This window comes from Scomber scombrus, chromosome 15 (genome assembly GCF_963691925.1).
Source record: "Scomber scombrus chromosome 15, fScoSco1.1, whole genome shotgun sequence".
NCBI lineage: Eukaryota > Metazoa > Chordata > Actinopteri > Scombriformes > Scombridae > Scomber > Scomber scombrus.
The window spans coordinates 10,575,071-10,598,382 of record NC_084984.1 but is presented as its reverse complement, the minus strand read 5'-3'; the positions used below and the strand labels follow the sequence as shown (position 1 = coordinate 10,598,382).

The 23,312-nt window shown below is 39.7% G+C and overlaps 3 protein-coding genes across 5 annotated transcripts; 2 read left to right on the top strand and 1 right to left on the bottom strand.

The window, feature by feature from the left end:
• The first annotated feature begins 233 nt into the window (after window positions 1-233).
• On the top strand, window positions 234-4,471 carry hwa (huluwa). Its single transcript, XM_062435236.1, has 3 exons — window positions 234-827; window positions 2,589-2,787; window positions 3,877-4,471. Exons 1-3 carry the CDS (start codon window positions 234-236, stop codon window positions 4,041-4,043), a joined length of 960 nt encoding a protein of 319 aa, XP_062291220.1. The 3' UTR covers window positions 4,044-4,471.
• A 973-nt stretch (window positions 4,472-5,444) lies between these two features.
• Window positions 5,445-10,858, bottom strand: atp5fa1 (ATP synthase F1 subunit alpha). Its single transcript, XM_062434609.1, has 11 exons — window positions 10,721-10,858; window positions 9,214-9,289; window positions 8,932-9,101; window positions 8,539-8,712; window positions 7,380-7,546; window positions 6,762-7,062; window positions 6,440-6,664; window positions 6,252-6,359; window positions 6,020-6,164; window positions 5,763-5,913; window positions 5,445-5,672 (listed from the first exon to the last, which is right to left on the bottom strand). Exons 1-11 carry the CDS (start codon window positions 10,778-10,780, stop codon window positions 5,594-5,596), a joined length of 1,656 nt encoding a protein of 551 aa, XP_062290593.1. The 5' UTR covers window positions 10,781-10,858; the 3' UTR covers window positions 5,445-5,593.
• Window positions 10,859-12,551: 1,693 nt separating this feature from the next.
• ark2n (arkadia (rnf111) N-terminal like PKA signaling regulator 2n) lies at window positions 12,552-22,812 on the top strand. Of its 3 annotated transcripts, XM_062434709.1 has the most exons (5): window positions 12,552-12,736; window positions 13,782-14,672; window positions 19,619-19,789; window positions 20,269-20,380; window positions 20,489-22,812. In XM_062434709.1, exons 2-5 carry the CDS (start codon window positions 13,847-13,849, stop codon window positions 20,676-20,678), a joined length of 1,299 nt encoding a protein of 432 aa, XP_062290693.1. In that variant the 5' UTR covers window positions 12,552-12,736; window positions 13,782-13,846; the 3' UTR covers window positions 20,679-22,812. The 3 variants fall into 3 exon arrangements, with proteins under 3 accessions (XP_062290693.1, XP_062290695.1, XP_062290694.1); XM_062434711.1 differs by lacking the exon at window positions 19,619-19,789; XM_062434710.1 differs by lacking the exons at window positions 19,619-19,789; window positions 20,269-20,380; window positions 20,489-22,812 and adding an exon at window positions 16,540-19,607.
• The last annotated feature ends 500 nt before the right edge of the window (window positions 22,813-23,312 follow it).

Below are 23,312 nucleotides of genomic sequence, written 5' to 3'. Positions count from 1 at the left end.
CTGCAATGATGAAGAAAAGGGTGATCAAAGACAACATTAACACTTGCAGACTGTGTACATTTGAGATGCAGGCTGGCATTTCGCTATTAAGAAAAGCAAAAAAACACTTTGAAACACAAAGTAGTCTACATTGATTGACACATCAAACCACCTGTGCACAAAGAGACAACGTGAAATCTCCAACTGAGATCAGCAATTCTCTAAAATTCGCCCTTTATGTCCTCTGTAATGAAATGTCGCAAGTACATCAGACCACGCCATCACACCTGGCTGAAGGTTACCCTGTGACAAATCTGACTTTGGTGGTCCTTTTGCTCATACCCTGCGTGGTTATTCTGCTTCTGCTGAATTGCCTGTTCCTGGGTTACAAGTTGCTGATCCTGTCAAAGAAGAACAACAGACCGAGGCGAGAGGACACAGAGGAGATGCTTCTGCAGTCCACCCTGCAGAGAGTCAGAAGGGTCTCGGACGTGGCGTTCTCCCCGCTGCAGGCGGGGAGGAGAGCCTACATGTCTCTGTCAGAGCCCGTCCTGCCCCATCCTGTCACCTCTTCCAGGGCTTCATCCAGGGAGGGGGCCGAGGTGGATCACAGGATCAGGCTCTTGAGGCCAGATGGTGCCACCGGCTCAGGGTCTCTGAGGGCGCCGAGCACCATTCGGGCCACTTCCTCCGCGGCTGGTTTCACCCCAAGACTGGACCTGCCCTCCGGGTCACGGACACGATGCATCAGCAGGACAGGCTGGTGTAAAAGCGCACCGGTCCTACCACAGTCCAGTGACTCGGAGGCTGAAACCAGAGTGAACCTTGTTCCGCCCAACTCTCCCATGGTGAGTGGTCCTCAACTGGGTTTATTCATTTAATTCAGGAAATAAAATATAGGGTGGATTAGGGTGATGTGGGACACTTTTTGCAATTCTGTCTTGTTAACCATATTTAAATATGAATCCAATATCAACACCTAATATCATTATGAAATCCCTGAGATGTTTCTTGTTTAATCAGAATTTATAGATTTTGTAATCTGGGACACTATTTTTTAGGCTTAGAAATACTTTGATTTATACAAAGCACAGGTTAGAAAACGAGTAGCCTGAATATAAGGCTACCGTGTAATGTTAAACAATATAATTTACACAGTTTGCATATACTAGTTAGCTTTAAAATTAATTGTCCCACATTAGTCAATGTCACACATTACCCTAATCCACCCTACAGGAAGAGGACAAATGGATAAAGGGGCATTTTTTAGTGGAGATAAATAAAGGCTTTAAAGGCTCAATATATAATTTCTCACACTAAAAAGTCTAATACAACTAGACATAGGCCTATTTTGTTTAGTTGTGTACTTACATTATCCCAAATGTTTCCAATGATGCCCAATCCCAGAGAAATCCACAACTTCAATCGAGGTATTTGGTCACGTGTCAATGGAGTCATATCCCCTTTATGCCAGCCTTGTGGTGTAGTTCACAAGTGGCTGTCATAAATCGTTTTAAGGCACATTTTTCTAATGCACTTTTAAAATCTTGGTAATTTTAAACTATATATTTCAATCGTATGACTGTATCTGGATGAACGTTTAGCAAATGTTAGTGGCAGGTCGGCTCGCAGCCCCTTCCAGACATCCTGTGTCCACCAAACAGCTGGGGGGTTTTTTCTTTCTTTGTTTGTATGTAAAATTGCTTTATTTAGTGTTTGTACTGATTGAAATCAGTTGTTTTGGGGAGAACAAAACCTTTTTAGATAATTCAAAAATGTTAAAATTGGTATTTTTACAAATTGAAACAAGAATAAACCCTTTCATTCTCACTCATTTTCTAATATGCTAACGATATATTAGCATATTGGGTTTTTCGATAATTTCCTAAAGGTAGCTGTGGTGTTACAGTTTGGTAGCACACATACTAAGATTTAGTTTGGCACACAAAACTACACCCTAAAAACTAAGTATTTTCTGTCAGTAAAATGATTATTAAGAGTCTAATTTATGAAGAACTTACTAAGAATAAACTGCACTCATACTGACTAAACCAACATTGCTTTTTAAATATATTATTTGTACCAAATGACACCAACCTCTCTAATTAAGGGACGTATAAAATAAAGTGTTACCTTTTTTTTATTTAAATCAGTTACACCCCTCACATTTCTTATTCAGTATATTTGTGTGCCATCTGTCTCTCTCAACTTTGGTGTAGAAGCTCTTCTTACTGTTTTCAGAGATTACATGGCAGTCAGTTTGTTGAATGAGCCTCTCTGATTATGTGTTTCTGTGGGTGGTATCTGTTCCCCTGTGGTGGCTGTCACTGTTGTACTAACCACCCTACAGTATATTCTTGGGCGGTTTATTCCAAACAAAAGGGAAAAATAAAACCCACGCCATGTACACCACAGGATAATCCCAGGAAATGGCAGAATTCACAGAGCAGCACATATAAAAAAGCTTTAATTAAAACCCTGCTCATTGTCCCATCATTCAACATGATGCTATATTAATCAGCAAAAAGGGATTAGTTAACAACAACACAGTCAGATTGAGGTCACCCTTTTTCTTAATGTGACGTCTGTATTTGTCCTTTGTTTCACAGCAGGAGATAGAACATGTGGGTCTTAGACGTCAGAGCAGTACTTACCAGATGTTGACAGATGTGAACCCAGGTGTTGCAATGCATGTGTTTGACAAAATAGACATGGAGTGTGAGTACACCGACCTACCCTCAGAGGTGTCCTGTCTGAACACATCTGCAGTGGGTCCTGGACTGGACAGCGACTTTGGTGCAAGTGCAGGTAGGTTACATTTCAGACTCCGTCAGCTCCACTGTAATCAATATGACTTGTCATTAAGAACACGTTGACCCGGAATATGATTAGTAATATTTGTAATTGTCCCTATCACCCCATTTATTGTTGTCTTGTTCAGAGAAATGCGTTCATGTTAAGAAAAAGGGTGACAATAGAGAGTGTTTTACTGAAGCATTTGTTTCCTTGAACGTCCACACAGAAACTCACCACTGACACATTAACTATCTTGATAAACTCATACAAGGTGTTTATCAAATCACTGCCCCCAAAGAGTCATATGCAAAGTTACAGCATGACTTAATGTAAACTAGTTATAAGTAATGCATTCATTTGTGGAGGACAGGGTGAGTACTGATTGCATATTTGACATATCTTAATTTACAGACTCTTATATGCAATATATATCTAAATTAAAGCAATAACAGTTAGTTAATCACCGGAAAATTAAAGTATAAACTAAATATGGCAAACATTCTTCTTTCTAACTTTCTAGATTTGCTGTTTGTTGTGCGGATATAAAAGTGAAAATCTGTATATTGGTTGGACCAAAACAAGTGAAGGCATCACAGAGGGCTCTAAGAAATAGTGAATGGCATTTTTTTCCCAATTTTGTAACAGTTCATTGATGAAACAATTAATACAAATAATTGTTAGCTGCAGTCCTTATCTAAATGGTTTTGGTGGCATATTTTTATGTTGAATCTGCTTGTTTGTAGGCAAATAAATGCAGTGGAAAGTCTGTGTGCTAAGTCATGTAGTTTCATTTGTTGTTATAGCCAAGAATAACGAAAAGAACATATCCAGTGCAGGACAGCTATGTAGTAGAAATCAATTTTTTCCATATGGTCAGATAAATTATTTTGACACTGAAATATGTAAATTAATCCGTTATTCAAAAGTGATTTGGGAAAGTGTCTTGTTTTGCATTGCCATCGTACATTATTACAAAGCTGTGAAAGACTGGAAGCATGAAGCAACTCAATCATAACGCAAAAGCCTCCAGGTTTCAGATTTATACTGGTTATCGCTTTATTTGAACACTTTTTTTCTTAAACAGACATGACTTCTTTTCAGGTGTCTCCTTGCGGATTTTGTCAGCAGACAGTGACGGTTTGTCCAACGGTGTGCTGGCTTCTGCTTTGGAGTGGGATTATTACGACCCCTGCTACGTCAAACAGAACAACGTGCACAAACATAAACAACACAGACCTGCAATGCACACCAAACAGTACTGGGTGTGAAATGTCCCAGCTGTCAGCGTTATTAGTAGTTTTAATATTTATTTTTATTAACTATTTATTTAATTCTATCTAAATGTTTTATTTCTGGAAAGATACATTTGTTTTTTGTCACTTGTCATCACTATGCCTTTACACTGATTTCTATTGATACCATTTTTTGATGATGAATGCACCCGGTCACAGAATTTGCTCCAATTGCGGAATATTTACATGCGCACCCTTCACTAAAACCATTGTTAAATATTTACTGTGCACCCTTCACATATGTTCATTTTAAATAGTCACTATTTCATAACACCAAGGCTGTTGAACTAGTTCTGGATTTCATAAACATTCGCATCACGAGTTATTCACTGCTATTGTTTGAAATGTTTTGATTCACTCTGAACAATAAAGACTAATTTAAAATTTAATGAAGCGCTTATGGATCACTGTTGTTTTTCCAGTGAAATAAATTATTGTCACACAAGGATAATTAGATTTTCAGGCAGTGTACACTAAAAAACAGGATGTTTTTCTCTTTAAAAAACTGCCATAAAGGCCTACCCCATCAAACACATTTAAGTAATCTTAATGACATTTTATGATTTTTGTGAGCTACTCCCCACCACTATAGTGCTGGTTTTTGGTTTTCTATAGACGCTCAAGGTTTTTCCTATTGGCATTGTAGGTTCACACTGTAAAAATAGAGACAAGTTACTGAGCCTATACTGTAAACTTGTGTACAACCCACAATATTGAGGTAGGAGACACGGCGTGGCTCCAGTTTGGTGTGTGATTGACTTGACCTTTAATTTTCTAGTCAAAGGTGATATCCTTTAATTTATCTTGTTCGACCCACAGTCCAAGATCCAAACATTAATTCCTTTAACTATAATTTGTGAGAAAACCGTTAAATCATCACATCTGAGAAAAGGTTTGGCAATGTTAATTTAAAAATTAACTTAAATGATTTGATAGTTTGATAATTTGTCAACTAATCATTGCAGCTCTAATACGATCAGCTGAATATGAAGGAGGTTTATCATTAAGGCATCATAGCCATTACATACATGTGAGATTTCATTTTTAAAGCCCACATGAGGGTCTCACTAGTTTGTTAATTTTGTCCATTTCTGGACAAGAACAAATTGAACTGATTTGTAAGTTGTTGTGAGGGTTTAGGAATGACCACAGACATTGACGAGTAAAAACTGTTATTGGTTTAGATGAACCAATTTTCTTCCCAGTTTTAATAAAAATTAAATCAAAGTTTCTGTGTTTGTGGTGGGAGACTGTTACAGTTTAGTGTTGATGTATAAATTGCTTAATATGTTCTGTTGTATTGCTTTGAACAGCACCAATTTGAAACAGATAATGAGCCTAAATGGTAAAAAAAACTTCAAACACAAAAAGACCATGTCAACTAGCTGGAATACTTTATTATCTGTTGGGAGATGTCTGTACATTAAAGATCAAGTGCCACTTGAATTGTTTTTTAAGTTCATAGAAAGTATAACCGACGATGCAATATGCAAACATGGAAACAAACCAGACCGAAAAGCATCACATTACTCAAAGCTGGAGAGGAAAGTCAACACAAGTTGCTTAAGCTTAGCATCGGATGCCTCAGAGATTTTGCCATCAGCCCTGCAATGAAGGAGAGATCGGTTACAAAACATGTGCATACATAAATCAATTTGCAAAAATCTAATATGTTTCCTAAAAGCTTTAACTTACCTAATAGCTCCCAGCAGATCTTGGTGCTGGCTCAGAATGTGCTGCAGGAAGGCCTTCTCGAACCTGGTGATCTTGCTTGGCTCCATTTTGTCCAGGTGTCCCCTCACACCAGCATAGATGACTGTTACCTGTTCTTCAATAGCCATGGGAGCTGAAAGATAAAGAGAATACAGTCACTATGGATAAGACAGCTGTAGACTGGATACATTTACTGACAGAGGTGCCTACAAACATTTTCAGCACAAATGAATACTTACAGTACTGTCCCTGTTTGAGGAGCTCAGTGAGACGAACACCACGGTTCAGCAGCTGCTGTGTGGCGGCGTCCAAGTCGGAACCAAACTGAGCGAAGGCAGCGACCTCACGGTACTGAGCCAGCTCCAGTTTCATGGTACCAGCCACCTGAGGATAAACAGTAATTAAAATGTCAGAACTGAAGACTTTCATCAATATTTACAGCTTAGGAGGTGATCCCACTTGAAGCCTCACCTGCTTCATGGCTCTGGTCTGGGCAGCAGATCCGACACGGGACACAGACAGACCGACGTTGATGGCGGGACGAATACCCTTGTAGAACAGCTCAGTCTCCAAGAAGATCTGTGAGAGGAAAAAGCATTCAGTATTCAGCAATCGGGATTTCTCTTGTAATGAAACAAGACAACCGGTCACGCATTCACCTGTCCGTCTGTGATGGAGATGACATTGGTTGGAATGTAGGCTGACACGTCGCCAGCCTGTGTCTCGATGACGGGAAGGGCAGTGAGGGAGCCACCGCCGAAATTGTCGTTCATCTTGGCGGCTCTCTCCAGCAGACGGGAATGCAGGTAGAAGACATCTCCTGGGTAGGCCTCACGACCGGGGGGACGACGGAGCAGCAGGGACATCTGACGGTAGGCGACGGCCTGCGGAAAGACAACGAGGTAGAGTTGTATGCTAATTGTTTTCCTCTGTGTTGAAATCTCCTTCAACATCAGATTCGATTTTAAAAATACAACTCACCTGCTTGGACAGATCGTCATAAATGATCAGGGCGTGCTTGCCGTTGTCTCTGAAGTACTCTCCCATGGAGCAGCCGGAGTAGGGAGCCAGGTACTGCAGGGGAGCAGCATCAGAGGCGGTAGCAGAGACCACGATGGTGTACTTCATGGCATCGGCATCAGTCAGCCTCTTCACCAGCTGAGCCACGGTGGATCTTTTCTGGCCGATGGCGACATAGATGCAGTACAGCTTCTTCTTCTCATCGGTTCCCTCGTTGAAGCGCTTCTGGTTGATGATTGTGTCGATGGCAATGGCGGTTTTGCTGCAGAACAAAATGTAATGGCTGAGTACAGTGGATCCAGTAACAAACTGTTTCAATTATGTACATGGGTCTAAATTCTATGTGTCTGGCCCAATATTCTGCAAGTTTAATTTAAAATCCCCTGCATCACCTGAATGAATGAAAGACAACTGAGATAAAACATTATGCATCAAGGTTAGATTGTAACAGGCTTTATATTGATAAATGATTTGTCCCTTTTCAGCACTTCAATTGATGTAACAGCATTTTAGCGGCACTAGAAATAGCATCAAATGCGGCCTTGTGTTCAGATATTATCTTTGGCAGAATCCTCTTACCCGGTCTGCCTGTCTCCGATGATGAGCTCACGCTGTCCACGACCGATAGGCACCAAACTGTCCACGGCTTTGATGCCAGTCTGCATGGGCTCCCTCACAGAGATACGAGGGATGATACCAGGTGCCTTCAGACCCACACGCCTACGGGTGCTGGCGCCAAGGGGGCCCTAAAATGTTAGTGGGGGGAGAAAAAAAAAACAGTGGACATCAAATAAACTTTTAAATCAAAAGTGACGATACTGCAAAAAACCCTTTACATAACCCCAATATAATCACACAAGAGGGTCAACAACTCAATCAACAACTTAATTGCATGTAGAAGTCTGTGGATGACTCAAGACTTCTTACAGCTAAATCAAGATAAAACTGAGATTTTAGTTATTTGAGCAAAAACTGAGCGAGAGAAACTGATCTCCTAAAATCCTTTGCACCGACCACCAAAGAAGAGGTGTCATCATTGGCGCTGTCCTTAACATTAGAAATGTGACTATGGTGACTTTTATCATTTAAACTGGCAATTTTGGATATCTGTTTTGTAATTTTTGGCGACACCATATGGCGATAAGAGGTAATTGCAGGTGTGTTGTTCTTTCGCAGGTATTACTAAATTATTCTTATTGGCTCTTTACTAGCAAAACTTTTTTGCCCTTACGGTTACATAACAAGTGTAGTTGTTGTCACAGAAACAGACTGGAGCGAAGAGGAGTGAACATAGTGTGACTATAAAGGACAGCAAATCTGACTGGAAAACCAGTTTGTAATAATCATTACAAACTGCAAAAAGCAATAATACTGCAAAAGCAAAGGCTTTCATCAGTGTGCAATAGGCTCAATCACCATTGTCTTACCCTATTTGGCTATAGTGACTTAACAGATATATTTAGACTGCCACGAAAAGGAATAATGCGAGCATCAGACAATTTCTCACCCAGGCAGACACAGAAAGGTCAATCATGATTTTCTCTGTATCAGGCACGACTTCACCTAGCAATTATTTCATCTTATCCAATCTTTTAAACTTTCACTTTATACTTTCAGTATTTTATTGTAAATGTCATGATTATTTGCTTTTATGTAACACACTTGTTGTTGTATTTTATGCATGAATTATGTTATAGAACTAAATGTTATTTTTATGCCTGTGCTCATTATTATTTACCTTTCCATCGATGGCATTTCCCAGAGCATCAACAACACGGCCAAGGAGCTCTTCGCCAACAGGCACATCGACAATGGCGCCAGTTCTCTTGACAATGTCACCTTCCTTGATCAGCTTGTCGTTACCGAACACCACAACACCAACGTTGTCGGGCTCCAAGTTCAGAGACATACCCTGGAGAAAAGCAGAAACAGTTACCAAGTCTTTTCCCTTTACTTTACACTGTAATGTTACTGTGTCAGTCACTGTGCTGTGATTCATGTACCAGAAATTGGTATAATCATCTGTTTTAGGAGCACTTCCTTATATAGTGTACTTCTCTTAATATCTGAGCTGCAGCATCAATACATTCAAGAAAAGATGAGGATCTAACCGTTACATTATCAGTCTCACCTTCAGACCAGAGGAGAACTCCACCATCTCCTCAGCCTGCACGTTCCTGAGACCGTACACTCTGGCGATACCATCACCGATGGACAGCACGCGACCAGTCTCCTCCAAGTCAGCACTGGTGTCAGCCCCCATGATCTTCTCCTCCAGGATGGAAGAAACCTCGGCTGTGCCTTTAATGTAAGTTAAGTGTATTATTAAGTAATCCCCACAATTTTTTTTTTTTTTTATGTGAGATTTTTTCCCCCCTTAAGTGGCTAATAAAAGTTTCCCAAAAACACTGACCTGTTTTCTGCAGCCATGGACGTGTGGTGTGCAGATTCCTGACTCCTACACATGCTGCAGCAACGTTCTTGGATACCTTTAAAACAATGAGATGGAGTTAAAAAAAAAAAATTCTTTCAAATATTTTTCTAATTCCAATTTCAGTTGAGTCAGTTTTCTCAGGCACCAGTCTAACATACTTCATGTCAACACTGATAATAGTGAAAATACTCAATACACAGCATTAGACAACAGTATAATAAAGTCAATATTTCTTAATGGCTGAATAGGTGGCCTGTTTCCTATTCAAAAACAAAAATCTACTAAAAATAAAGTAATGAGATATGTCATTCCTTAATTTGCACAACATATATTATGTATTTGTCTTCATTTGTTCATTTTTCTAGCCAGTTCTGCCTACCTGAATGATGAAATAGTTTTTTAAAATGGTAATAATGAGGGTTTTTTCTCTCTCTAAATGAGTTTTGAAGATACCTTCAGCACACCAGTCACTATTATTAAACGACCTTCTGGAGGTTTTCAGATATAGCTATATGTTTAACAGAGAAACTGTTAAGATCTGAGACTTAAATGTAACGGTATTACATGAAAGATACAATCTGGGGCTAACCTAAATATACAGTAGGCGAGCTTAAGCCATTTAATAACTGATTCATGGTTCCTAGAGTGGTTTAGTCTTCTATGGCAGTAAACTGAGTATCTTTGGGTTGTGGACTGTCAGACAGGACAAACCAGGACATTTCAGGATGTGTCCTTGAGCTTTGGGAAACAGTGATCTACAACCTTCACAGTTTTCTCACATTTTAAAGACCAAACAACTATTTGAATAATCAATAAAAACATCTGCCTATTAAATCGATACTGAAAATAATAATAAATAATAATAATAATAATTATGAGTTGTAGCTAGTTTACATGCAAATTACATTAATAATTAACATTGGCCCTTGAAATCTATATATTAGGACGTTAATATTTCTGCAACATAACTTCAGACGTCTCCCCGAATATGAAAACATTTGAGAGAGGCCTCAGGTCATGCAGTCTGCAGAGTCACAGGACATTCTCACTATTAACATTTACTAAACAGAAACAGTAATGTCATTTAAAAAAACCGAGCATAATCTTTAATTTCTCCTAGCCAAGTTTAGCCACACAAACGCATTTCTAGTGACAGCTCAGCATGCGTAGTGACACAAACATGACCTTCACTATCAAATTACATTCGTCATCGCATTTTTATTTAGCCTGTTTCATATCCAATGACAACGATTTAACAACACAAAACAAAACAGATAGTTGCTTAAAAATAATGCACTGTGCAATCCTTGGAAAGGGTTTGTTGCTATCTGTGTGCTACAACAGATAGAGGTAGCTGAGTGAAGGGCCCGGTGTCCTCCGCCGCTAAAGACCTGAGCATGCCACGGAGTTTCCAGCTGAATAAATTACACGTTTCCTGCAAAAAATACACCAGAAATCGACACTGTAATGAATTATCTTTGCTTACATATCCAGCCCGTCGTGGCAGGGTGCGGGCTAGGGCCGCTGCGACGCGTACTGACAGCATATTGGTGTGGTGTAGGGTCTGTCCTGCTCCCGGAGCAGAGAGAGAAGGATGGCGGAGCGGCGGCCGAGCTGAAGAAAGGTCACACTGACCCGGAAGTGCTTCTACTGAGCCACAATCACGTCTTTTCTTTTTTCTTTTTTTCTTCTAAAATATTATTATAAATTATTAAAATCTTTTTTTGTCGTTGTTATTTATTCATATATGATATGCTACTTTTAGTGTCGTATAATCGATCTGTTAATGACGTCTTATCTTTTCTTTTTTTTTCTTTTTAAAAATATGTTATACAGGCACACACATACAGACAGAAAGACAGTGCTAATCAAATTAACAAACAACGGTTCATAAATAAATAAACATACAATGTATATACATATATACGCATACATACACACATATACATATATACGCATACATACACACACATATACATATACATACATATACACATACATACACACACACATATACATATATACACATACATAGACACACACATACATACATACATACATACATACATACATACATACATACATACATACATACATACATACATACATACATACATACATACATACATACACAATAATAGTAGTAATAGGCCTAATAAAGAAGATAACAAGAACAGACAAAAAAAACAACAACAAACAAACAAGAGGTTCCTTTGTAGATGTTATTAATTTGTGATTTAGGTTTCTGCAGCTCCACTCGTCCTACAAAGAATCATAAATTAATCTCCATACGTGTAAGAAAAGTTTGTCTTTGTTGTTGTCAATGCTGTCTTATCTTAATACACAATGTAATAAATGATTAAATAAATCACTTAAACATTCAATTATTAAAATCTACTCTGAATGATTTAATTGAAGATGTCTTATACCTTAACTTGTTTTCTTTCTTTATATTGAAATTATAATATCTTTTTATACCTTTTTTTATATTTAATTTTCATTTATGAACTGCAATGACTGGTCGTTTGTGTTTAACAAAAACTAAAGAATTAAAAAAAGAGAATTTAATCTAAAGAATCTAATTTTAAGGTTTTTTGCAGATTATTTCAAGTGTAAGGTGCATTATTATAAGAGACTGACATGTTTCCTATTTCGGTTCTGACTAATAGAGTCTAGAGCAAGCGACCTATTCTGTGATTGAGTACCAATATCATGTGACTTCAGGGTTAAAAGTGATTAAATATAGGCTGGCAGTAACTGTAACAAAGCTTTTTATATATGAATAAAAACCAATGATGATCTCGCCTCACCGCCAGGGACAGCCAGCCAACTTTTTGGTACAGAGTACAGTGGTAGGTACTGTTGGGATTGTTGGCTATAAACCTTAACCCTTACATAGGGCCTATTGTTCAGGGTAAAATTTGACCCGTTTTCACATTCAATTTTGTTGTATTCATCATGTTCTATAAAATGTTGTCCTGGAATATAAAATAGTGATTGTGAATGTCTTTTTTCCCCATAAGATTACCTATGAATATGAATTAATGTAGAAACTAATTATGAGTCAGAATATAAACAGTATGTGAGGGTTAAGGCTGAGTGGCAGCATCCAGTGAATTCAGTGCCATAAAACTCATGTGAAGTACGTGAATAAGTGGTTTTTCTCCACCATATTATGTACCTGCAGTATTTTCTTATCCTGTAGTGTTTATAACCAACCAGCAGGGGCGCTCGATCACGAGAAAAGGCCGGAAGTGACGCACGCATCTTTGTGACCGACGCTGATGGAGACATTTTAAAATAAACAGCTAGCGGCTAACAGCTAACAGGGCTCGCAAAGGTGCGAGCGCACTGCGCCAAAAATAAATCCCTTCAAGTTGTAAATAAGTAAAGTATATTGAGCAGTGCAATATTTGTGCAGCGTAAATTTAGAGCAGTGACGAATTAATGAAGATGTTGAAAAGTCTGACACTGGGAAAAGAAGAATAAAAGTAACGCCACGGTAAGTTGCAACTAGCGCAGCCGATTTAAATGCTACGTTAGCCGATAGCTGCTGACATGATCCTGTCTGTTTCGCCTCTGGGTGGCTACATACGCTTCCATTTTTAGGATCTTGCGAGGCAGCTGCCCTGCAATCTGAATATATTTTTCCATGACTTCTTTGCTTTCTTCTCGCCAAGTTTGTGTGTACGTATGAGAGAGAGAGTAGGATCGAGGTTAGCTTCAATACGCAGCTAAAAGCAGTGTCTGGATGGCAAACCTGTGTTAGCATCAGCTAGCCACAGACACAACTAACTAAAGTAATTCAATCTGGCACCTATACATGTCTCATAGTGGACACACTCAATTAATTGTGACTGAAGAGGTTTAACAGATATTCAAAAACTCGCTCTCGGCCTATAAACGACTGAAAAGTAAAATAAAAACACATGTAGAAGTACCATTCATTGCTCTTACCATCTAGCCAACATTACTTGCCTACTAACGATACCGCTAATTTGAAATTTTGGCCGAAATGTTGCATAAAATTGCAATGAGATTATTTGCTTATTTGTGTGTTTTTGGTACGTGAACAGTAAGTGATTGTGCAACAATTTATCCCAGCACAAAATGTACGATAATAATCAGCGCTTCTGCATCTGGAATGGAAAAAAGGAGGAAATGACTCTAAATTTATGTAGAAGTAGTTGAAATGAAGATATGCAGGTTTAGAGTAAATATGTTGGGGCCTTTGTGATCATAATAATAAGATTAATAATAACTCTGAATGACCACTACATTTGATAATCCCTTTAAGTATTCCTAAATGAGACCTTTAAAGTAATGGAAAATACAATTTGATGCCACACATTGTACTTTATTCTACAAATACATATAGAAAGTAGAAAGCCAGAGTGGCAGTGTATTTTTTATGTTGAATGCATATGATACTAAAAATAAATAAATATAGATAAAGATACTATGTGCCTTGCTCTCAGAAAACTCAATGACACACAGCATCTTGCACAAATTTAGACTTTAGTGACATTATGTTTTTTTTCCTGCAGGTGAGCTCCTGTCCAGGCACGTTGGTCCATGTTTGTTGGACCACTGGGCTCTGGGCTCAACTAGCATGAAGATGGCTGATTCAGAGAAGGCAGAGGAATTTTTGGATGCAGAGTGCCTTGATGAAGCACAATCAGCCACAACATCTGTTCAGGGAGAGCAAGACGAGCACCTAAAAACTGAGACGACCACAAGTACCAGCTCACCACCGAGGGAAAAGGAGGATGGGAGCCCGTTGCATACAGAGGGTGAGCAGAGTCTCCTCTCCATGCCATGCCTGATGAAGGAGCTCCGTAGAGACTCCCCAGAGTCCCAGCATGCCTCCCCAGGAAGTGACAAACCCGTCTCACGTCATATCTATGAGAGTGACTCCTCAAACCCCTGCATGCTTTCCCCCTCATCCAGTGGCCACCTTGCTGACTCAGACACACTGTCCTCAGGAGAAGAAGGTGCTGCTCCTGCCATGGGAGAAGAGGAAGATGGCAGCATGGAAGCTACAAATGATCCTGGCCAAGCAGCAGGAAAGCAAACGTCTGCCATGGCAGCCGGGGGGAGGAAGTCTCGGCGGTCACGTTCCGAGAGCGAGATGCCTCCCAATGCAATGGCTGCAAAGAAAAACCGCTGCCATCCCACTGTGGTAGCAGCAGGAGGGCAGGAAAAACAAACCAATGGAAAGCTGGCAAAAGTGAAAGGTCACCGGAGCCAGAAACACAAGGAGCGCATGCGTTTGCTGAGGCAAAAACGAGAGGCAGCGGCACGGAAGAAGTACAACCTGCTGCAGGACAGCAGTACGAGTGACAGCGAGCTCACATGCGACTCCAGCACCAGCTCCTCTGAGGATGACGATGATGACACTTCAGGAGGCAGCAAGACAATCAAGACAGATATTCCAGGTAAAATCCATTGTTCACAACACACACTTACAGCTCAGTACTACTACCAAAATACAGGGTATCAGTCACTTAGAAATCCCATGTAAAAACACTCTTGTCACATAGTAATAGAAAGACTCATAGGCCCATAATGAATGACAATCAAGAACTGAACACAGCTAAACAATAAGAAGCTGGCTGCATAAACCTGTACATTTTTAGGCAACCCCAAACAAATTGTACTCTTGCCACATATAGTCAGAACATGTGATTCAGCTGCACAAAGCCTTTGTAATATCAGATTAATACAAGCACTGCTTTGTTTGTTACTCTGTCACATCATTTTTCTTTTTTTAGTTATTTCCTCACTCATCATTTGTCTTCATTCATCCTGTCTTTAGATATTTAGATTCTCTGTTTTTAGAAGGGTCCACGCCCAGTCACTCGTAGTAATATACATGTTTTGTACCTGGTACTTTGTCTCACTGTTTTGCATGCTGTGAAAGTCTAGTGAACATTATTCAACCCATGGAATGACATAAACGGAGATGTGATAATCTAACCTATATTGTGAGTACTGCAATTCAACAAGTGAGCCATTTATATCCACAACCTTTGCTGCGAATAGACAATGGTGTGTGATCTCATTGTTTTAGACTGTCTCTGCAGCTACTCTTCAGCCTTGGGATACGGGTAGAAATATAGTCTTAATGTGCCACTTTTATTAGAATGCTTAAAAATCCGTTTTATACATCTTTTCAATTTCAATTATAGGGCGGTTTAGTTTAATATCTTTCCCCTCTAAAGGTACGAGGTGTTTCATATATCCTGCTTTTCTGTCCTGCTGCTTTTGAAGCCTCGATCTATCATACACTTCACTCTGCCGTACACAAGAGATGACAAAGCTTTTCAGAACTGCAAACAGGTGGTTCTCTCCTCTATAATTGGCTCTGTAGCACATTAAAGTTGGATAGCTCTTGTGTCATCTGACCAGAAAATATGAATGCATATCATGTCTGTGCTGTAAACTAAACTGAGGCACAGAAGGGTCCAGTAAAAATAAACACTGGCAGTATTGTCCGCTCGCACGCCGGCCCTTATGTTTGTGCTCTTAGTTAATCTCATGTTTTCTGATGTTTTTGTAGAAATCTCGTGGGTGAGTTGAGTTCTGTGTAAGTAGCTACGAGCAGGGTGGTATATTATTTACAGGCCCGCTGCTGCTGCCGCTGCTGCTGTTGGAAGAGGAGTCACTTTGTTTACTTTAGACTGATCTTTTCACTGTGATTACGTTTCTTAGAACCTGTTTGGTTGGTTCTGGTAGGCGTTTTTCTCCCAATAAATTCAGAGCTTAGCTTGTGGTGTGTCAAGGCTTTTGTTAAATAAATGGTTTATGTCTGTTTTTATTGTATTTACAGAGGGGAACTAGTTCATCTAGTTTTATTCAGGAGCACTCAAGTGGTGTATTATTAGCTGCCTATGTTGGCCCATACTAACCATACCTCATATTTACAAAGAAAATTCAAATATTATCAGTGAAACATATCTGTTGCTCTTGCATCACAGGTTTGTAATTCATTCGCCTTAGATGGGTGTGTTTACTTCAGAGTCTCACAAGTTAACACATTTTCCAAACCACAGCCACTAAATCAGTCGCCCGAGACATCCAGTTATCTTCTGTAGTACATGAAATGCTTTCAACCATTTTTTTACATCCTGCACACAGATTTGAGTGCTTCAACTGCATGATGTAGTCCATCAGCATGAAAGAGTCGATCTGCACGTAACCAAAAAACAAACTGTCATTTTCTCTTTTTAATACAAAAGTCCACCTCCGAAGCATGAACGTGCTACTGTATTTTCTTATGGCTTGGCCTCAATGTCTTTAAAGCTGGCTTCAGACGTGCATCGGAGAGATCCAGAGTGGGCGCCCAGATTCATGGGCTGCTGGACACCAGTTCGTGGGACAGGAACGGCATCGGCAGTGTTCTGGAGGAGGCCATGACGCGTTTTGCCGTGATGCAGCGCCAGACTGAGGAGCGCTTCCGCGTCTGGATGGAAAAGCTTGCACACCTCGACTCGGACAACGACTCGTCCAAACGCTCAAGTGACGCCCATGAGGGGCAGCATCCATCCCAAGGGGCACGCCCCTCTCCACCTAGTTCCTTTTTACCATCGTCAGAGTCTGCAGAGACTATGGCTGCCTACATGTTGGCACGAGAGAACAACAGTCTCACCCCCACCCCCATAAACAACAACAACATCCTACCTGAAGTGGTCACTCAGAATGGAAATCTAGGTGTTCCAGATCCTGGTCTCTTGAATGTTTAGATTTCACTTCTACTTCACTCCTCGCAGTTCCATACTTACCAAGTGTAGAGCTAGTTGATGCAGAAAGCATGGCAGTGGGTATTAACAGGTAAACGATGCAAGGTCACCAAACAGATAAAACCATCAACAGCAGCTGGTCCCAAGCTGGTCATTGGAACTTTGACTCTACGCGGACCCCAAGGCCTGGTGCACCTGCTGGCACTGAATCACTGTGAGATTTGACTTTCAGAATAATTCAACTCACCTGTTTGATTTCTGCAGCATCTGGGACACGGACACGGGGCATATCTCAATAGACTGTTGAGTCAGGGCTCTTATTGTATTGCTTATTGTATGGCCTGTTTCTTTTTTGTTTTACAGCTGTACACACACTCACATACACACGCGCATACACGCACGCACGCACACACGCACGCACACATAACCAGTAGCTGATTTTTGTCATTCATACAGAGTGTGCATTACAGCAGCTGGGCAGCCATCATTACAGTGCTAGGTGGGGTGCTGCTGCAAAATAGCATGTGCCTTGTCATTCTGAATTTGTGCTGGGAATGATAGATAGAGCATCATAGTACTATTTCTTTAGGAATCAGGTTCAACACTATACACCACCTTCCTTTCTCCTGAACTATGTTTGCACTTTGCTTGTAAGTGGTTCAGGACTTATAAAAACTCTTATGACAACCTTTTATTTTTTGGTGGCATAGCTTTACTAACATCAAAACATTTAAAACAAAAAATAGATTTACCTACAAATATAAACTCAATATACTAACCCACACAATCTCTTGCTTTTTAAAAATCATATTACGTAATTAGATTAGATGTGTTTACATTTTTTTAACGTTTGCCTGTCTGTTACATTTGCTGCTATTGCTGCCTTTGTGCAGTAACAAGAAACTAGTGAGGGAGAGATTAATCCTGATGTTTATTTTTAGTGGCCTGTGTATAGATAATGGACATCAGACAAGGCAGGGGGTTCCTCGTTGTTGTGGCTTTTAGCTGCAAAACAAGAGCCTCAAATCTTTACTCATATTATATTCGCCTAGTTAATTTTTTATTTGCACTGGTCTGCCAGCTTGGCCTGTGTCTCCACAAGGCACTGCGTGTTCTGCAGCTTGACTTTAAACTAAAAACCCAGGCATCAAAACTAACAAGACACACAAGCAGCAGTACAGTGCATGGCAATGTTTACTGACTTCCTAAAAACTGACTGATCTGGGTGATCAAGTGGCCTTCTCTGGTTCAGATCCTGTGGTCCTCTAAGGGGGGAAACATTCCTCCTCAACCCCTCTCCTCAAACTATTTTTATGATGTAGATGACCATAGTGTCACGCTTCTTGACACTGACACTATCTAACCATCAAAGACATTGATTGAAGGAATCTTTGGCCTAATCATATTTATAGTTAGGATGTTAAAAAAAAGTGTGACATTTTCTGTATGTGTATATGTAGCCCTAATATGACTGTCAGTTTTACAAAACCTAAAGCTGAAAGCATCGTTTCCCCACCTGTTTGCATGTGATTATATTAGTATATAGAATGTGCAAGGCCAAAATAAGTTCTCATTAGCAGCATGAGTGCAAGGTATAGCTTTGCTTATGCTGATAAACGGTGACTGACAGAACATTTTTATCTATTTAGTTGTTCTCTCTTGGCCTAATTTTTTTTTTAATGTTTCAGATGGTGTGAATACTGGTGTTTTTGTTTCATGTTACATAACTACGTTGCCAATTTTGGGTTTAAACGGATCTGACGACTGCTGTTCTGCATTTGTTAAAACTGAAATTACCTTTTTAAATCAACGTTTTTTGTCGACACAGTAAAGGGAGCCTTGTGCATACAATCACATACTATGTGCATTAAAAACAACTAAGGACAGTCCATTGTTTACCAAAGAGACTATCCTGGTTTACATGAGTCCTTTTTTCTTTCTTTATTATATGGCCTTTACATTGACCAGTGCTTGGTTTCTCTGGTAACCCCAGTACCTGCCCAATCAGCTATTCATAGGCAGTGTTCTCTCATAGTACATGCTGTCCAGATGAATCCCCTCACACACACCCACAGACGCGTCTGGATAGCAGAGTGTGCGCGTCTCTACTAGGGACTCCTTTTTACAGGGTAGAACAAAGATCCATGTTCCCGCTCTTCCACAGAGTTCCTGTTGTGTTGTTTGGCTTTTATTATCCCACTGCATTTCACTCACTGAGTAAGATTATTTTGAAGTGTTTTGTAATGACTGTATTCTAGTGTAGTTTTTATGTGAATGGCTGTTATTTTAAAAGCAATAAATGGAGAGAAAAAAAAGGCTGCTGCAAAAGGTTTATTAATACACTGCAAACACGACCACTCTTAGAATATAAAGGCTTTACAAGGTGATAATAACCTTATTCACATAAGAAAGGAGGTTCCTTTTAATTGTTCATGTTTACGACAGAATTAGTACTATCAAATTAAATTAGCCAGAATGTTTGAGGCCTTTGCAACTAGGAAACGGGGTGTGTTTCCTTGTATTTATTGTAGAAGCTGCAGCGAGCAGCACTGTGGAAGCAGTGTCCAGCCTCTGTTCCAAACAGAGTCCCACTATTCTCAGGCATGATTTGAATAATGAAGTGTTTTCTTTGTTTTCTGCAGACGGGCCTCCAGTAGTGGGTCACTATGATATTTCAGACACTGATTCTAACCAGGAGAGTATGAGTGTCGAGACAGTCCGGCCCACGGTGATAAAGCATGAGCTAAAAACACACAGAGGCCAGGATATGGCAGCTCACTCTGGGTGTATAAGAGCTCTGAGCTCTATCGCAGGTCAGTTACAAACCCGGTATATCCAAACTGATACTTTCCACTCCTCTTAGTGAAGACAGGACATTTAGAGGCATGGGTGTCATCAGTAAGCAGCGTGCTATGTGGGGGAAACGGTTTTTATTAATCTCAGCAAGAAGCCTTTGAAGAGCTTCTGCCTTCATCCCACACTCCACTGGCTTGCATTTGGTGCTATAAAAAGTGTTGCTGCCTTGCTTCGAGACAAAAGAATTGACCTTTTTACGACTGACTAGCTGGCATTGTCAAAACATGAATGTAAAGTCTACAATTTATGTTTTGTCGAATGTGTCACTCCATGCTATCCAGTGAGCTTTTCAAACACAAGTGTCAGATTCATGATTGTTTTTGTTCCTGTCTGTGTCAAAGCAGCTGCAGTCTTTATGTGTCAGCAAGGCCTGAAGCTCACTAATGCTCCAGCCCTCCATACAATGTGTGACTGTGTTCCTCTTTATTTGTTTCAGGCCACGCGGAGGCAGAGCTGTCGCACAAGGAAAGTTCTCAACACAAGAGCCAGATAAACATTGCTTCTTCAGACAGTGAGGTGGAGATAGTCGGAGTGCAAGAGAAAGCACGGTAAAGGCAGTCTCTGGACAGTGGGGAAACTTTACCTGTAGAAGTTATTTATTTCCGACAGTATGAATTGACTGTGCAAATGAATTCAACTTTCTTTTCTAAATCCAGATGCGCCCATCCATGCGGAGGTGTGATAAAGAGTTTGTCCACCTGGAAGGAGAACTCAGTGGAGCAGTTAAACAGCACAAATCAACCACAGCTCTGGACTACTGTTTCCCCTCAGCCCAACTGGGTGTCCCCTCCTGAAGTGGTGGACCTCACGCTTGACGAGGACACCGGACACAAATACCTACTTTAAACACCTTGTACACTGAAGAACTCCTCATTTTCTCCCTCTCACTCCTCCTCACCCCCTCCCGTCTCGCCTCCATGTTATGGCTGAAATCCTTCCTAGAGTTGCAGCCTCGCCTGTAACCGCTCATAGACTCTTCCTGCTCCAGAGCACTGTTTGTTTTAAAACTTACTGTTGAACAATCATATGTATCGAAGCCATTTTACTGACGTGATTCCCTGATCTCGACTTGTCAGCTTTGAATTTAGTTGTAATAAAATGGCACAGCACTTCAAGTGCAGGTGGAAATATACGTAAGAGTGATCTGTTAATGATAGCAATATCCTCCCTTCATTTAATACCTCAGTTTCCCCTTGATAACGGATGTAGGTAGTCATTTTGTCTTGTGTGCTTGCAAGCTGTTTAGTGAAAACGTAAAAGTTGCTGCTTGAGAGCAGGTCGGTATCACGACATGGAGGTTAACCCGCTTCAATACAGACTGGTGTATTTTCAGACTTGATTCAGCATTTTTATCTGCAGTCAAGACAAAACGGCAGCTGCTACACTTTCTGTACAGTAGACCTTAGATGACTTGGTTCTCTTTGTACCTCCCTATGGTCAATTTTGTTTTGAAAAAGTCTCACCACTGGTTTCACATTTAGTTCAGGCTCCATTGCTTTACTCTACAGTGCCCAGGACTGTTTAGGTTTTTTGTTTATGCCCTAAATTTACAGCTTTTGTTTTTGTTGCTACCATATTACAACATTTCTTTTCATGAAAGCAAAGCAAACCACTGGTTAAAATCAAGACTCAAAATGTGTAAAACACAAGCACACGTCACAACAACACTAAAAATTATACTGAGGCATATTGGCAATACAAACGGTCTACATTTCAGTTTGGTTTTTTTTTAAAACATTTTTCTGAGTCTGAGAGTGTCCCAGGTGATTATCTGTGAATGTATGACCCTGCAGTGCAAACTGGGTGCACTTACGGTTTGCATGCTTGTCCTGAGTGAATGCAAACACCTTTAAACCTCTGGGGACCCCTTTATAACAACTGAGGAAATGTATCTTCCATTGAACTGCAAAGCAAGATGGCCTGAATGCCTTGAAATGTGCACTATTTTCTTTTAGAATCGTATAAAGCTTATTCTTTTACCTTACAAAAGCAGTGGATTTTGCTATCTCAACAATAAATATTTTAATAATAGATGTGAATTTAGCACATGTATAAAAGAGTAAAAGTGGTGTTGAGTTTGTGCCCACGTGTAGGGCATTTCTAGAAGATGTAGAGACATTTACTGTATGAACTGTTTTTACCCTGATCCTCAGGGCCTGCTCTTTCTCTCTTTTCCCTGTGGTCTTATTTCTGTCCTCATGCAGTACTGCTGGTAAATTATTATCAAGGATCCAACTTCACATACGGTTTTAGCATGTAAGATTTGTTTTGGATAACATCTAGTTTCCTAAGTGATGCTTTGAATAGTAGTATCATACTATTTCACTTCTGCTGGTCACAGAAAGGGAAAATCCTAAATACAAGGAGCTAAACCAAAGTCTAAATGGAATTTTATTTAATTTTTTTTCTTTCCCTGTTTGATTTTTTCTTCTGGCTTATTTCTTTTTTTAAATTTTCTCCATGAGTCTAAATATTTTAATTTCAAAGTCATTGCATTTGTTGTGAAATAAGGTGACATGAATTCTTGTTTCAAACTCAAGATACAGTTTAATATGTGTTGTTTTCCATCGGCCAGTTTCCACTATATGCAGCTACCACTGAAACAATAATTATTTTTACCAGACCACTTCTGCTTGCAAAACCCATTCTTGCTATTGTTACTTATGAAATGTAAGTATGACATTGCTCATGTCTTCTTTTTTTTTTCTTTTTCTTTGGGTTTGGTAGAAAATGGGGCAGTGATGCTCTCAACTACGGTTGCACATAGCATGTTTGGTCACATCTTTAACCTCAAGTCTTGATATTATCCTCATTACAAGTAATTTAGCCTCGCTCTTCTGTTCTGTTTTTTTTTTCAGTATTTTAAATTAACAAAAAAAAGGTGTTTATTTTGTTGCTTCTGCAAGTCCTTGACTTCCTTGAAATTATGTCTGTAGAACAAAAAGAAACTATTTTAAAACTAAATAAATATAGCGTTATTTAATGACAGTCTTGTACAGTAATTTGTTTACTCCATGATTCATATTTCAATCAGGCTCTTTGCTTAGATGCTGCGACTAAAATGGGGGGTGTCACATCTCTAGTGTCAAGCTTTTCTTTATAGTTTGTCACTGAAGTCTGATGAATGAATGTCTGCTTGTTAATCAGGCTGCCAATTTTGGCCATCAAAACAAGTCTAATTGGGACTGAAGTTTATGAATTGCAGACAGTGACATTTGTGACATGGTTTTACTGCTTTGAGACGTCCAAAAATATCATTTTAGCAAACAGTGTTACTTTAATTCAACAAAAGAAAGTTCCTCATACTTATGATGTATCTGATGTTCTAAGTCTTGTCTATCAAGAAGTGACACGGCTTTACACCAGTGTGTCCTTTCTATGAGTGAGAATAATTGCCATCATAGGTGCAATGCTTAATGAGATGTTTCATTGTTTTCTTTCATCCTGTGGCCAAACAGTCTAGACAACTGCCTCGCTGTG

What these genes read in the sequence shown, in the direction of transcription:
- hwa (XM_062435236.1), top strand. Translation starts at nt 234, where the DNA reads ATGTCGCAAGTACATCAGACCACGCCATCACACCTGGCTGAAGGTTAC. An exon ending in TTCCGCCCAACTCTCCCATG is followed by an intron (nt 828 to 2,588) that starts GTGAGTGGTCCT and finishes TTTGTTTCACAG; the next exon opens with CAGGAGATAGAACATGTGGG. An exon ending in CGACTTTGGTGCAAGTGCAG is followed by an intron (nt 2,788 to 3,876) that starts GTAGGTTACATT and finishes ACTTCTTTTCAG; the next exon opens with GTGTCTCCTTGCGGATTTTG.
- ark2n (XM_062434709.1), top strand. Translation starts at nt 13,847, where the DNA reads ATGAAGATGGCTGATTCAGAGAAGGCAGAGGAATTTTTGGATGCAGAG. An exon ending in AATCAAGACAGATATTCCAG is followed by an intron (nt 14,673 to 19,618) that starts GTAAAATCCATT and finishes TGTTTTCTGCAG; the next exon opens with ACGGGCCTCCAGTAGTGGGT. An exon ending in AGCTCTGAGCTCTATCGCAG is followed by an intron (nt 19,790 to 20,268) that starts GTCAGTTACAAA and finishes TATTTGTTTCAG; the next exon opens with GCCACGCGGAGGCAGAGCTG.
- atp5fa1 (XM_062434609.1), bottom strand. Translation starts at nt 10,780, where the DNA reads ATGCTGTCAGTACGCGTCGCAGCGGCCCTAGCCCGCACCCTGCCACGA. An exon ending in TGCCACGACGGGCTGGATAT is followed by an intron (nt 9,290 to 10,720) that starts GTAAGCAAAGAT and finishes ATTGTTTTAAAG; the next exon opens with GTATCCAAGAACGTTGCTGC. An exon ending in GAAATGCCATCGATGGAAAG is followed by an intron (nt 7,547 to 8,538) that starts GTAAATAATAAT and finishes CTAACATTTTAG; the next exon opens with GGCCCCCTTGGCGCCAGCAC.